Source organism: Calidris pugnax, unplaced genomic scaffold (genome assembly GCF_001431845.1).
Source record: "Calidris pugnax isolate Ruff unplaced genomic scaffold, ASM143184v1 scaffold18, whole genome shotgun sequence".
NCBI lineage: Eukaryota > Metazoa > Chordata > Aves > Charadriiformes > Scolopacidae > Calidris > Calidris pugnax.
Window position 1 is genome coordinate 1,844,127 of NW_015090812.1, and position 13,818 is coordinate 1,857,944.

The 13,818-nt window shown below is 39.5% G+C and overlaps 1 protein-coding gene across 15 annotated transcripts in view; it reads right to left on the reverse strand.

Moving 5' to 3' along the window:
* The window catches only part of FGGY (FGGY carbohydrate kinase domain containing), a 355,269-nt gene that overhangs the window by 40,826 nt on the left and 300,625 nt on the right, over nt 1–13,818 (reverse strand). For all 15 annotated transcript variants that reach the window (XM_014939087.1, XM_014939088.1, XM_014939089.1 and 12 more), the window contains 2 exons: nt 6,417–6,524; nt 2,972–3,033 (listed from right to left, as the gene is read on the reverse strand). In XM_014939087.1, the coding sequence (XP_014794573.1) occupies nt 2,972–3,033; nt 6,417–6,524 (170 nt within the window). The remainder of the gene's footprint in view (nt 1–2,971; nt 3,034–6,416; nt 6,525–13,818) is intronic.

A 13,818-nucleotide genomic window follows, 5' to 3' on the forward strand; every position in this document is an offset into this window, starting at 1 on the left:
ACCAAAGGGCATATAATCTTTGCTGTCAAGCAGTTAGATCTTTTTTTTCCTCCAGGAGATTAGAAACTGTGATTCTAGGAAACAGAAGTATTTAAACTTTAAATCACAAATGATTTTTTTTTTTTTTTTAATTTCCTACTCTAGCCTACCTATAAAGGATTTAAAATATTAGTGATGGCTGTGTCAGACTTTCATGATATATACAATAAAGAGCAAAAGTGCTACACACACAGCAACTTCAGCAGCTCGCTGAATCGCATGAAAAAGCCCAAGTTTTGCTGCTCACAGAGTACGCCAATTAGTTAGACCAAATGCAAGATTTACAGCTGTCCAGAAAATCCTCATGTAATTCAACCCTCTCCGCTTCCAGTAAGAGAAGGGAGAGGAGAACGTAGGAACAGCACTGGGAGGGTTGCACAAGACTGGTCTCCAGCACAAGTGGTCAGTGGGAGCTGGTTTCTGGCAAGTCCATCTAAGCCACTCGCGCCCTAACGAGTTACCACAAATTACTGAAACGGTGATAAATGCAGCTTGCAAATTCTGCTCCCGGTACGGGAAAAGGGACAGAAGCTTCTGAGCTCAGCTGCCATTGCAGAACCTACTAATTAGCAGCATTGGGAGCCTGGGAGAAAGGAAAGACAAGCTTAGGAAGGCAGAAGTAGGTGATAGGCAGCACCAAGTAAGAGGCACAGATTTGTGACCTCAGATGTTGTTTTTTTAATGGTCCAGACATCCAGATGCTTTTCTGACTCTATAAAACCAGGCTAACTCTTCACAGTGCCGCACCTGGCATGCAGAGTAAAGATAATATGCAATTGCACACGTACGGAATTCTCATTTCGTTTTCTTTCGCTGACAATTTGCAATGGCTGAACAGATATAAATTCCTACACCCACACAGAGAATATACTAACTATAATAAACCAGATTCTCTGAAATATTCTGCTGAGATTTCCAGGGAAATAATTTATCATCATCACCAACAATCCCCCAAAACAAGACACTGTGTTCTTATTAAGTATATGACTTAATATAAGTAAACACATAATCCAAAGCTTGGGCCAACATTGTTCGCTAAAAAAATGCCTTGCACTTGTACAACTGCTGCTACCAGGCCCTGTGGTAAGGCTGAAGCTTGTGCTCCATGTGTAGAAAGAAATGAGGAAATCAGGAGAAAAACTCAGTTCAAATTGCAAAATTTCTGATTTTTGTTTGTTCCAATAAAATTTTTTAAATTTCATGAATATTTGAGAAGGACAAGGGGAAAGGGGCTAGGGGGAATTACTAAGAGACTGGTATACTAAATATATAGCTATCCAAACATTTAATTAGGAGAGCAATAAAAATACAATTGAGCAAATTAACTTTTTAAATTATTATCATCCTTTTTATAAATTATTATAACCCTTTTAATCACTGCTATCCTCCACAGTTTTACTAACTCCAGGAGATTCAAATCCAAAGTCATGACAGCATACACTCAGAGAACATGGAGTTCTATTCCCAATATTCTCTCCTTAGTGTCCTATTCATATCACAGTTCACGTTTTGTCCACTATGAAATTAGTTGTGGTCAGTCAGTCAGTATCAGACCATGTATACACAAGCAGGCTATTCTATATTTATTTTTCCAGCAAAAACAACAAAAAAGGCTTATCCTGGTATTACAGACTAAACTAATTGTTTTATGCTTGTGCTTCATATGGGGGCACCGGAAAAATTTGGAAGCCAAAATTTTGGGAAAAAAAAAAAAAAAAAAAAAGAACAGCTCTTCAAAATTTCTGATCAGTTCGCCCTTGTTTAGTACAGAAAATGCATTGGAACTCACTGAAACCCTGGTGGACCTCTTTCGAGGAACATCATGCTTGCTCTTGTTCACTATTCCAAACATACACAGATGCATTTATTTCCTGATTTCCTTTCTTTAAAAGAACAACAAAGAGAATTCTAGGAAGCACGAATCTATTTTATATTGAATGAAGTCCAATACATTTCTGGGAATCCTGGTCAAGTCGTTAACAAACAAGTGAGGCATCGGGCACTACAAAGCACGGGAGGGTCATCCAGAGAGACCAGGTAGCTTTAACTCCCCAGGAAGGACTGAAAATAACTATATAACTGCATATGCTTAATATAGCTATCAGGGGTGACCCCTGCTTTTTAGACCAGAGTGATAAAATGCCAAGTCTGCTATTTTTTGCTTTAATCTAAGGAGGAAAAATAAATTAAAAGAGAATCAAATTTTCATCCAATGTGCCTAACTGTCCAGCTAGGATCTCTCTGGGAGTGACATGAACCATCTTAAAAGGAATCCAAGCCAAAATAGCTTGAGAAAGTCCAGATCTGACAGAAGTGTCTGGACTGTCTTCATCCACTTCTAAAGCAGACCAAACTAAAATTCCACATGGCACACAGCCTCCTGCTCCAGGAATGCTGGAGCTACCTCCAATTCACTCCTACATCTTACGTTTTGTCTGAAAATTCATCCTGGGTTTCTCTGTTCTATCCATGCTGCCATGCAGGAATTTTTCATACATCAGCTATACCTTCCTTTAGGTGACTGTTCCAAAAATATTGAATAATATATTCCTAATTAAGCTATATCTCATCCTTGGAGTTTAATAGTGTCAGCTACAAATTAAGATACATCATTAGCCCAAGGCATAAAGGTCTGCTGAACGGGGCAGATGCTATGGCAGCAAGAAATAACCTGGGCTGGATATAAAAGAAGTTGAAAAGCAGAAAGTTAATATCACCTCTTAGATAAGCCAAAGGTATCTGAGGGGAGTTTAAAGCTTTCATCTCTGAGCAATCACCTGGCAAGCCTTTGTAAATACTTCCAATCCACTATCAGACTGTTAATTCCCCTGTTTCAGAATAAGGATGCAGGACTGCAGCTCTGCACTGCTGGGAATACAATGTATCATCAATTTGTAAGGCAGGTACGTGATAAAGGAATAAGAACAGTGACCTGGCTGCAGCTTTGGACTGTAATTCCGGGAAGGCGACATGGCCTCGGACCACATGATCTATCTGAAAAAGAGGAAAGCAACATTTTTAGAATGATTACATCTTAAACATTCGGTCTCAGAAAAGGGTAATGCAGTGTCATATCTTTAAAAAGACAAGAGAGCTCCTAAATCACTCATGAGGTGTTAAGTCCTAGTTCTAGTGAAGCCAATGGCAAAGCTCCCACTGACATTACTGGATTCAGGATTTGGCTTTAAAACAAAAAGAAAAAACAACCAACGCTGCACCAAAAATGGGCAAAATGCTAAGCATGCAGCTCCTCAGTCAGAAGAAGCAGCTGAAAGGATGAGTTTTTTCCTGTCCAAGACTATCTGACAGCATGTCCTCTAGTCTCTCTCTTTCTCTTGCATGCATATCCTCATTGGAATGCTACCAGGAGCATCTTCTTGGCCCAAATCCCTACATCTTTCTATATAACACCGTTAAAATAAAATACAAGGTGTGTTGTCATCCTGATAGATGCTCCATATGTTCATTGCAGGAAACAATATGTATACTCTGACAAGCAATTATTGCTATAAAAAAAGATCAATATAGGCTCTGTCTATACCAAATTTATAAATCATCTGCTCCTTTCACTTCACAGTGGCTACCATTATTCACAAAACAAAGTATCAGGTAAAACAACATGGGCTTTTAAGACAATAATTCAGCAGGTTTTGTGGCCTCTTGGTAACATCCCATCAGAGGTGACAGTAAAAGCTGAAGAGGCAAAACCAGAGCTACTCAAGAGCACTGAATATATTTGGCAATACCTACTGGCAGCAAAGAACATTAGGTATTTAATTTTTAACAGCATGAGTCTAGTCCTTACCCAGTGTAACAAAACATACAATGAAGCACATCTGAACATAGCAATAAAAATACTACCTGCCTGTTCTTTCTGAGATTGGCATCAAAGACCAAACTCAAACATGTGCACGCATTAGAGACAAAGCTCAGGCCTGAATTTTGCACTCTTGCATAATACCTTTAGAACACAGGAGTAGCTCATAAATTCAAAAATACGTTTATAAATAAATATCAGATATATGTGTGTGCTATCAAAACACCTTACAAAAACATGTTACAGAAGTTACGAAGTCAGATATTTAAACGCTTTTAATTCAAGACATGGGCACATGAGGGTTGCATCCAGAAATGCTTTCTGCAATTCTTTATTTTACAGTTTTTAATGATGTCATGCCATCCTTTGTCTCTGTTGAGCAATACTTTCCTTTCTATAAATTTTGAAAATCCAGTGCAAAAGCCCATCTAATACACAAACAAACAAGCTTTTTCAAAACAAGCAGAGTTCTCAATTCTTCATTTGGGCTCTGTCTGAACCAGGTTTCAAAATTCAACAGACATTTTTCACAGCTGTATCAATAAAAAAATTAATGAGATATTTCTAAAGGAAAGTGTATCAGTTTTACCTTTAAGAAGTTCAACAGACTGTTCAAATTTCACTAAAAGAATTCACCTTTGGGCATAGATCAAGCAATGAAAAGAATTCCAGAACATGCCCATTATTTTTTGTTTTCAGTAAGCTTGAAGTATGAGAAGGTAGGGTCTTAAAAGGACTAGAGTTTTACAATTACAAAGGTGATGAATGTCAACTATCCTCCACATAGTGCATAAAACACAGTTTCCTCCTATGGCTCCATCTGTGTTTTCTGTACATAAAACCTCAAGAAAACCATGAGATACTCTAAATATGTTCTAATAAGACAACTTCCCTAATATACCTATCAGTACTCAGAGCTGAGTAGTGCTATGGGTCCTAATAAGGCCATACATTTTTTCCAGCATTTTCTTTAATGACTCAGGAACGTCTTGTTCTCTGGTACTAGAAAGGAAAGGATTTTGAAAATCATCTCTCTGAAATGCCCTCACGGCACATTTTAAGCGTGGAACCACCTTGAGCCGGCCAAGAAAACAAACCTGACTTGCTGTATCCTCTGTAGAGCTTAATTAAGTGTCCTTAGCCACTTTGGATTAAGCACACAGAGACTTCTCTCTGAAAAGTGTCCTTACAAAGCACAAGATTTGCCATTTTCCTTTTAAAGGGAGGTTGTCACAAGCAATAATTAAATTTGACTTCTGGCTGTACCAGTTACCTATAAAATGGGACATTTTGCTTCTAGCCCCACCTTGGCCTGAAAAATTTAAAGCAGAGACATCCCACCTGCTGAGAGAGCACTTTAGCCACGAGGCCAAGGATGGGCTGGAGATGGGCTGGGAAGCGGAGGCTGCAGGAGAGGAAGAGGGATGACTCTCCCACTGAAGCTGTGACACTGCACAGAGAGGAATGTCAGGTTCACGTGGCCAAGGAGAGCGCACGGGAGGGAACACCAATTCATGGCTCAGTGCTCAGGGTGTGTCCAGGCTTCCTGATCTAGGATTATTTCTGTTTCTCATTCAGTGACTGTTCCCTATGGAATGTGTAAGTGCAGTGATGCCCCAATCTACTACTTCCTGGACTTGTACCCTGATCACTTGGCTTTTCTAAAGGTGGGTGGTGCCAGCTCTGAGTAAGAGGCAATCACGCCTGCAATTTGTGAAAGACCAAACCCATCTGAAGGTTGGTGAGCTTACAACAGATACCCACAGTGCCAAGCCACCTCCTGTAGTTTCTCAAGAGGAGCTCGGCACCCCCAAGGGCTGTCAGTATTTCTACAGACCGGGAGGGAGACACACAGGGAGCTTCAGAAGCTTCCAGGGTTAAGCAGCCATTAAGATCTTGCCAACACTTTTGGACTCAAGCCTAAATACTGTTTTATACATCTAGCCTTTCTTTAAATTTGACATCAGTGTTTTAGTTGTATTGCCTCCCGGTAAATAAGAAAATTCATTTTTAGAGAATCTAGTCTGGTTTTAAATTTTATTAATAAATTAAATTAACCTAATATAGTTAGAGTCTTTGCACTCAAGGAAAGAATTGAGGTGACAATATATGAAGTATATATCTAGACATAGCATAACATGTTAATATATTATTATTCTGTCCATACAATACATATTTCATTTATACCCATCAATGTGCACAATTGTTCTCTATAACACAGTATGTATAATTTTCTTTATCTCAAAGTCTATCTAAGCCTCCTGCTAAAGTAAAGAATGAACGTCTATTTGCCTGCAAATTAATAATAATAATCATCATCACCACCATCATAAAAAGAAGACACACCCTTAGTGCTCTGCCCCATATATAATCCCCTATCAGTATGCAAATGAACAGTTTGTAAGAACTAATTGTTCATTGCTTTCAGCAGCTTGGCTTCTCCTGTGACCTTAGGGAGTGTTCCGGGCACAGCTCTGGCTGAGCTGACAGAGAAGCCATCCCGAATGACAGCAGTGATGGCAGGTGTCCCTGGAATCTGTCTGCGTTTCCAAACACTTACCAGTTTTCCTGTAGCACTTTGACCTCCTTCATTCAACCACAATCCAGGCACCATCGCAGAGAAATAAGGTCCCCAAACACCAGGCACAAAAATGGGTGTTTCACTGACCTGGAAAAGCAAGAAAAAGCTTTAGTGAATCAAACAACCTGTCAAAGTCGTTTGGCAGCTATCAGAGTCCAATACTGAAATGATTCCTGCTCCTCCACTGGAGTTACCAACATGAGTAGAGATGTATAGGTAGAGATTTACTCTAAAGAGAATGTAGAGAAATATCTCATCTTAAAATGATGCAAATGGAAGACATGACACAGCTGCAGTCACTGATTGCACAAGTGCCCCACTCGCTCCCATTTACAGAGCAGCTGGGTCTGGCCATGCAGAAAGCAAGAAATTTCAGGAACAGGAGCTTTATTTTTACAGGAAAAGAGAAACTGCCCTATTTCTCCAGGAAAAAACCTGACTTAGAATGAACTGTTGGATACAATACTCTGCTTGACTGTCATCAGAAAATAGAGCCAATGTCATCGGCACCCAGTGTTTACAGAGCACTCATCCTGCCTGTCTTCAGAGTTCAGAATCGAGGGAGACTCCTGCTGACAGAGGACAGCAAGGTCCCCCCAGAGCTGGCATCGACTCCTGAGGCTGGCAGTGGAACCCTGGGCTCCAGTGCTCTCAGGAGAGCTGAGTGCCTTGGGTAGAAGCTGCAAGCCTGAGCTTGTCTTAGCCAACAGGAAACATCTGCCTGGGTAAACATCAGATTCTGCCCCTTCCTTAGGCTTAGCTTTACACAAACCACTCCTTCCTTCAGACCCGTGAACCCTTTTATCAAAGCAGGTATCTAAGCACTACCATCCAAAACCTGAACAGGACTGTATTCTACCACTTGCATACAAATAAAACACCCACATATAGAGTGATACCCTGCTCCTATGCAATATTTTCGTGGTTAGACCACTCAGGATGTGGGAAACACTGGTTCATTTCCTTTCTCTACTTCAGAAGATTCAAATTACCAGTTTTTAAGGGTGGAGGGCGTTTTCCTTCCTCTTACAAAGCCATTCCCCTTTCAGAAGACTAGACAAGACTTTCTAGACTTCCTTTCTGGTCCAGAAAGCAAGCATAAGGAGATATCCTACCTAGTGCAGCAAGGAAGAAACAGCACAGGATGGGGAATGGGGCAGTGGAACTTGGGTCCTAGTACTGGCTACAAAGACTAATTACATATTCCGCACTGGTTGAACACATTAATAATTCTTGCAGCAGGGGCTGGAGAAGACATTTCCATCCCCTGACAGGCTACCTGTCTTCTCTTGGAAGCCTGATTCATGTTTTCTCTTCCAGTACCAACAGAGGTATATACATTTGAGTACTCACAGCCATGATTTCACTGGGAAAACAGGAGGCATCATCACATGATGCACAATGCACTTCCCACTAGTCCATGTTAGCGGGAAAGCTAAATCTGCAACTGTTGTTCTCTAGAAGGTGGGAAGTTCTCCAAGAACAGGAAACGAGAATTCCCTAACAAAATAAGTCTGTATGTTTGCAATGCTGGAACAGCAAAAAAGAAAGGTCTTAGTCAATGGGACAATGGGGTTTTTTTGTATTTAGACCTTGGTCTTCATTAGCAAAATTCTAGACCCATTAAAGGATGCTTGAGGTTTGCCACTGATTTCAATAAGGCCCGGATTTCACGTCAAAATAGTTTTGAGGGGGAGTAATTAAAAATTGAGGTCTGTTCCTGGGAAACTTGATGCACATTCTCCCTATATTTTAAGAGTCCAAACTTTAAAGACAGCTTTTGCTAGCAACTAGGGAATATGCTCCAAGATGCAGTTTACTGGCATTTGTGCATCACACATGTTTAGTAAATACACCAGCAGGGAGGTTGCTGCACAAACAATAGTCTGTTCAAGCCATAAACTTATATTGCAGCTGATTCTTGTCATGAAGTTAAGTAGGAAAACAAAACAACAAAACCAGCTTTCTCAAAATACAGCACTAGAGTTTCAAACAACCCTGATTTCTCTCAGGAACACACCTAACAAATGCAGGGATCTTGCTCAGTTCTCCCCTATCAGCTCGAATGCCCTGACTTACTTTCGCTAAAGATGTGTGTGTGCACATGTGTCTGTGTGTCTGCGTAAGATTTTGGCTGACTAAACCCATTAAAGAGCAAGAATAGCTGCACTGCATTTAAAAAGGCATTTATGACTCCAAGTGGACGAAGCTACGTCAAAAACATTGCAAAGACATTTGGTTTTGTTTTGTTTTCTCTTAAAACTACAAATTAATACAGCTTTGAGTTTTCAACACCTCTATGGGGCAAGCCTTCTTTTACAATTTCAACAACAAAGTGAAGTGCAACAGAAAGCAAATCCTAAAATAACTTGATTTTTAGACCAATTTCACATCTCTGACCTGACTAAGAACGCAGTATAAGGTCAAAACTCCCAGTTAGTATCTGCTGTGAGCTAGCGATGGAAGCGTGCTGAGAACCCAAGTGTCTCATCCCATTCCCATCCTATAGCTGTGGACACAACATGTGTCTTTCCAGGTGGGAAGGAACATATAGAGAACAAGGGGCCTGGGCTTTTGAAGTCTCATCTCAAAATATTTTTGATGCAGCAAACTTTGCGGTATTCTGCACTCTACTGTGATTTCTGAAGGATGCATCTAGCTACACCAGATATATCAAGCTTAAAATCCAACTGCTAAGCAGTCTGAAGAAACCAAACAGTTTAAGGATATTAAAGGGACAGAGATGCTTTGTAAAATCAGGGGAAGCTCTAAACATCAAGAAACACAACACATTAAAAAAATAATAAAAAAATATATTTTTCTGTCATTAGTCCTCAATTGTCCAAGATGCTTTGTAAAATCAGTGGACATTCTAAACATCAAGAAACACAACACAGTTAAAAAAAATAATAAAAAACCATATTTTTCTGTCATTAGTCCTCAATTGTCCTATACATCTGATAACACTAAAAGGCTTAGATTGATTAGAAGACAAAATTCTCCCTGGAGCCAGTACTTCTGGCCATGTATTTTGGACACCCACAGGAATTTGCCAGGATGGGATATTTCCGTGCCGGCTCTTCTCAAATTACACTGAGTCTTTCCTATCATCTTACTGCTGAAGTCCCGTTTGTACACATTCCAGCAAACTTTCAGCACATAAACAGAGCAAAGGAGGGAGCTGCGTATCGCCACACCGATGAATAAAGCCAGTGGGGTACGAGGTTATCAGTTTTTTCCTGCTATGGGAACTTTTAACTGGAATAAAGAATACTGGCTGTCATGCTGGGCTTTACTGGTACTGCATATGGCATCATCAGATTTTCTATTTCCTCCTTCCACTTACAGAGTTTAATTCACATTTTGCAGACTCCAGATTTTGATGCAGGTGGAAAGTAAGAAAACTGGGAAACAACATACTCCCCAGAACAGACACACAATCTTCGAGAAGCAACAGGGTGAACATTCTTCCATAGATATACACATAAGAAATAGCAAATGGTTTCCATTTTCCCTCCTTGAAATAATTTGGACGATGCTAAAGTTTTTCAAGCCATGCAGCAGCTGGCATTTGTATTTTCATAATAAAAAGTCCAAATTCTGTTTCAGTACACATACCACCCAATCCCACTAAAACACATGACTAGACATAAGTGTGAGGTTGAAGAAACAGTGCAAAGTTTGCCGCAGAACCCAGAAGATAAGCACAATTTGCCAGACTCAGAGCTAATTTTATTACGCTAATACCATGTCCTTTTTATAGCTTTCTACTGCCTTCAGACATTCTCATGATGATATAGGAGGATCAATGTGGTGACGCTATTTTTTTGCCTTTAATGAGCTTAAGAAAATCCTTAATCTTTTTAGTAGAAAAACAACATCTGTTTTAGATTTATGGGCAATTGATTATTATTTTTAAAACAAACACGACATGTCATCCTTCTTTGAAAGTTAAAATACATTTTCAAAGGGAGCCTCAGTTTTTCTGCCTTCTCTTTAACTTAAATTCATCCTGTGACACACTCCTATTGTGAGGCATATTGACATTTATTATTTTTCACATGTAGTGAAACTGAAACACAGAGGACATCCTCTGCTAGACGTTAGAATGATCTTTGTGCAACAATTATTGCAGCAGGAATATCATCTGTGATGATGCTTCCTTCAAGTAGTATTATACTCAGATGAGCAATTCCACCTCACAGTTATTCTGTCTTTGGATGGGGAAGAATTCTTTTGTGCAGGAAAATGCCACCTCTCCATGTCTCCCCAACAGACACATTCCTAGTTCCTCAGTCCATCATTTGAGACAAGATGAGCATTAAGCAGTTCCAAGATTCCTGCTCATTTGAAGGGAAAAAGAGTTCAACACCTTCCAAAAGGGAGAAAAAGGAGAAAAAAGTTCAGTCTGGGAGGATTTAACCTCAGTGTGTGCTTTATAAAAGATCATACTAATATGTAAGATATGTAAACATTATAGAGCAATCAGAAACAAATGAAATGATGAATTCAGTTTAACAATATTCAGCTGTGGTGCAACTGCCAGAAGGCACTTTTTGTTATGAATAGATCATTTGGATGAGTTACAGACCAGATTTCAACCCTGGCGTGTGCTAGGAAAATCGATGTCAAACTATCTAAGATCAGAAGGTATCGGCAGCACATCTGGCAGCCCACAGAAATGAAAAATGTCTTTAAAATACATAATGCTATATAGAACTAACCTAAAGTATGAAAGGACCTGCTTAAATGGCACTAATATGAGATCTGTAAAGTATTTAATTTAGTTTAGCCCTTCCCACTTGCCTCTCCCTCTAAAACAAAAACAGGCAAAAAAAAAAAAGCCACCTCTGTTGTACAAGTCTATGTGGAAAACAACACGACTTTTACCACTTTTAGGCTAACTTACAGCTCATGTAAGCGAATCAAAGGTGTCACTGCCCTTAATCCAAATTAAATTCAGCTTTCTGGACTGTCATCTGGTACAAGGAGTAGAACAAAACACAGACCTTCACAGGCGAGAATCACCTAGGCATCCAGCCATCCCATCAAATGAACAAGTCGCAATGTGAGGTTTATTTTACTGAACTTTGTTTTGCTAGACTGGCCATAACCATCAGGCACATCCTTGTGTTTCCTCCTCAGTTTTATGTAAATGTTACGGTAATCAGAGACAAGATAAAATAAAACAGGCCACACTGGTGAGCACAATTTTATGGAAGCATGAGTTTCAGCAGAATTTTCTCCCTTAGTTGACACCATCTGTTGCTGGTGGGGGCTTACACAAATTCCTTACACTATCAGAGAATTTGACTATTACCCTGATGAGTAAATCTTTCTATTATCAGCGTATGCTGCTAAATATCCATCTTCTTCCATTTTAATTTCCACTTCCTAATATTGGGCCTGGCAGAATGCTGTATCACTACCAGATTCTCTATTTACTTGCAGTATGCCACAAAGAGAGAAAACCGAATTTCTGTGGAACTATTCTTGACTTACACTCACTTACAGGAAAGCAAAATTAAGCTTTCATGCTCCTGTCACAACTCTTTTAGAGTAATCATTCGCTAATGAGAAGCTAGGTCAGAAAATTTGTTTGAAAATCAACTCATTTATCAGCTTCTTTAACCAGAAATTCAGAAGAACAGCTGCTTTTGTTAGGCTGAGGCAGGTATGAAAAAAAGATCTAAGATATTAATGGAGAGTAGGGAAAGAAACAAGGAAAAGCACTGTATCAGTCACCAACTAATAAATGCTCTTTACAGTTCTGGACTTTGATCACTGACAAGTCAAATACTTTCATTAACTTCTCTGCTGACTTTTAACTTTCAAACTTTCTGACTGACTGTGGATTGAGAATACTGACATTCATTCAATTCAGGGGTTTTACATTGATGCATAAAATCCTGTATTAAGAAAACTGTATCATTTTGCTTCTGCTGACAGATGGGTCTTATATAGCTATTCGACCACAACTCTCTGACAAAGAATGAAAGAGATTCATAAAAAAAGGAGTGAATTCAAAGGGAAACCCAAGAATGTTTCATTTCTAGGTTTCTGGTTCAAACTTAGGTCATGGTAATAGCTACTGAATGTGTGATTTAATAACAGCACATTCTGGTGGCATATATATTAACAGGGCGGAGTTGGTGCATGTAATTGTATTTGCAGTGAACTGATGCTTACCCTAAAATTGCCATCCTGGCACTATTTCTCAAGCACTAAATGGGCTTAAAACTAAGCTTCCCCCTAACTCTGGAGGCAATTCTCTAGGTTAAGACTATGGTGAGGTCAGTCAACTTCTAAAAATATATTTATTCTTAGCACTAATTACATATTAAACACATAACAGCATTCAAGCGTTAGCCTGATGTAAAATATATTTAAGAAAATAAGGTCTTGGAACCCAAGAAATGTACTTCAGAACACAAAGGAAATTAAAATTTATTAATATTCCAATTGCTATAGGTCATATACCACCAGTAATTTATTTGATTATATTTTAAGCTTACGTCCCCTGGCCATCATCGGTTTGCTATGTAGCTGCATAACTTGTGGTGGCAAGTCACATAGCTCTCTTCCATGTGACAGGTTGGCATCTCCTGGGCCATCCATAGTGACAGAATTGCTCTGCAATGATATAAAGACTGAGACACAAAAAATTTTTGCACGGAGCTAACTTTATCCCACTTTATCCCGCATGGAAGTTACTCGGGCGACCACAGCATAGATACAGAAGGTGGCCATCAGGATTCTGCCTGAACACATCCTCCCACAGATGATTTTGGTAATCTGTTTACAAGAAGTTGAAGAATTCTGGTTTAGGTGATGAAATCCCTTTCATAAATACCTCGCTTAGAATAAGTTCCATCATTTGTTGCCAGGCTATGGCACAGGTTTACCAAACCCAGAGACCTGGAAAGGTACTAAACATTAGAGGCTGCCATTTAGTTATGAGAATGGCAACCGAATGAATCCAAGCAAGACAAATTTTTTCAACTATATCTATCTAGGATGTGTAACCAAAAAAAAATATTCAAAGCCCTCAGGCAACAGTTTTGCAGTGTAAGATGCTGCAAGATAAGATTTCTGTGGAGCCAGGCAAGGTTGAAAGAGATTGACAGAAAGGCAGATATCATCCAAACCAGAAAAAATCATGCAAGAGAATCAAAGGGTTCTGGGCACTGCCCAGAGCATAATCTTATGGCCATTGAGTGGCCTGTAGTGGGAAAGTTGAAACACAAGCATGTATTCAGTATTATTTTTTTGCCCAAGTTGGTTTCTTTCATGTTGGCTGTAGTAAAGACATGCTTTTATGTCATTTGTGTCCCCTCACGGCCTTTAGCCTCATGGGAGATACGTGTAAAGGGTGACCGCT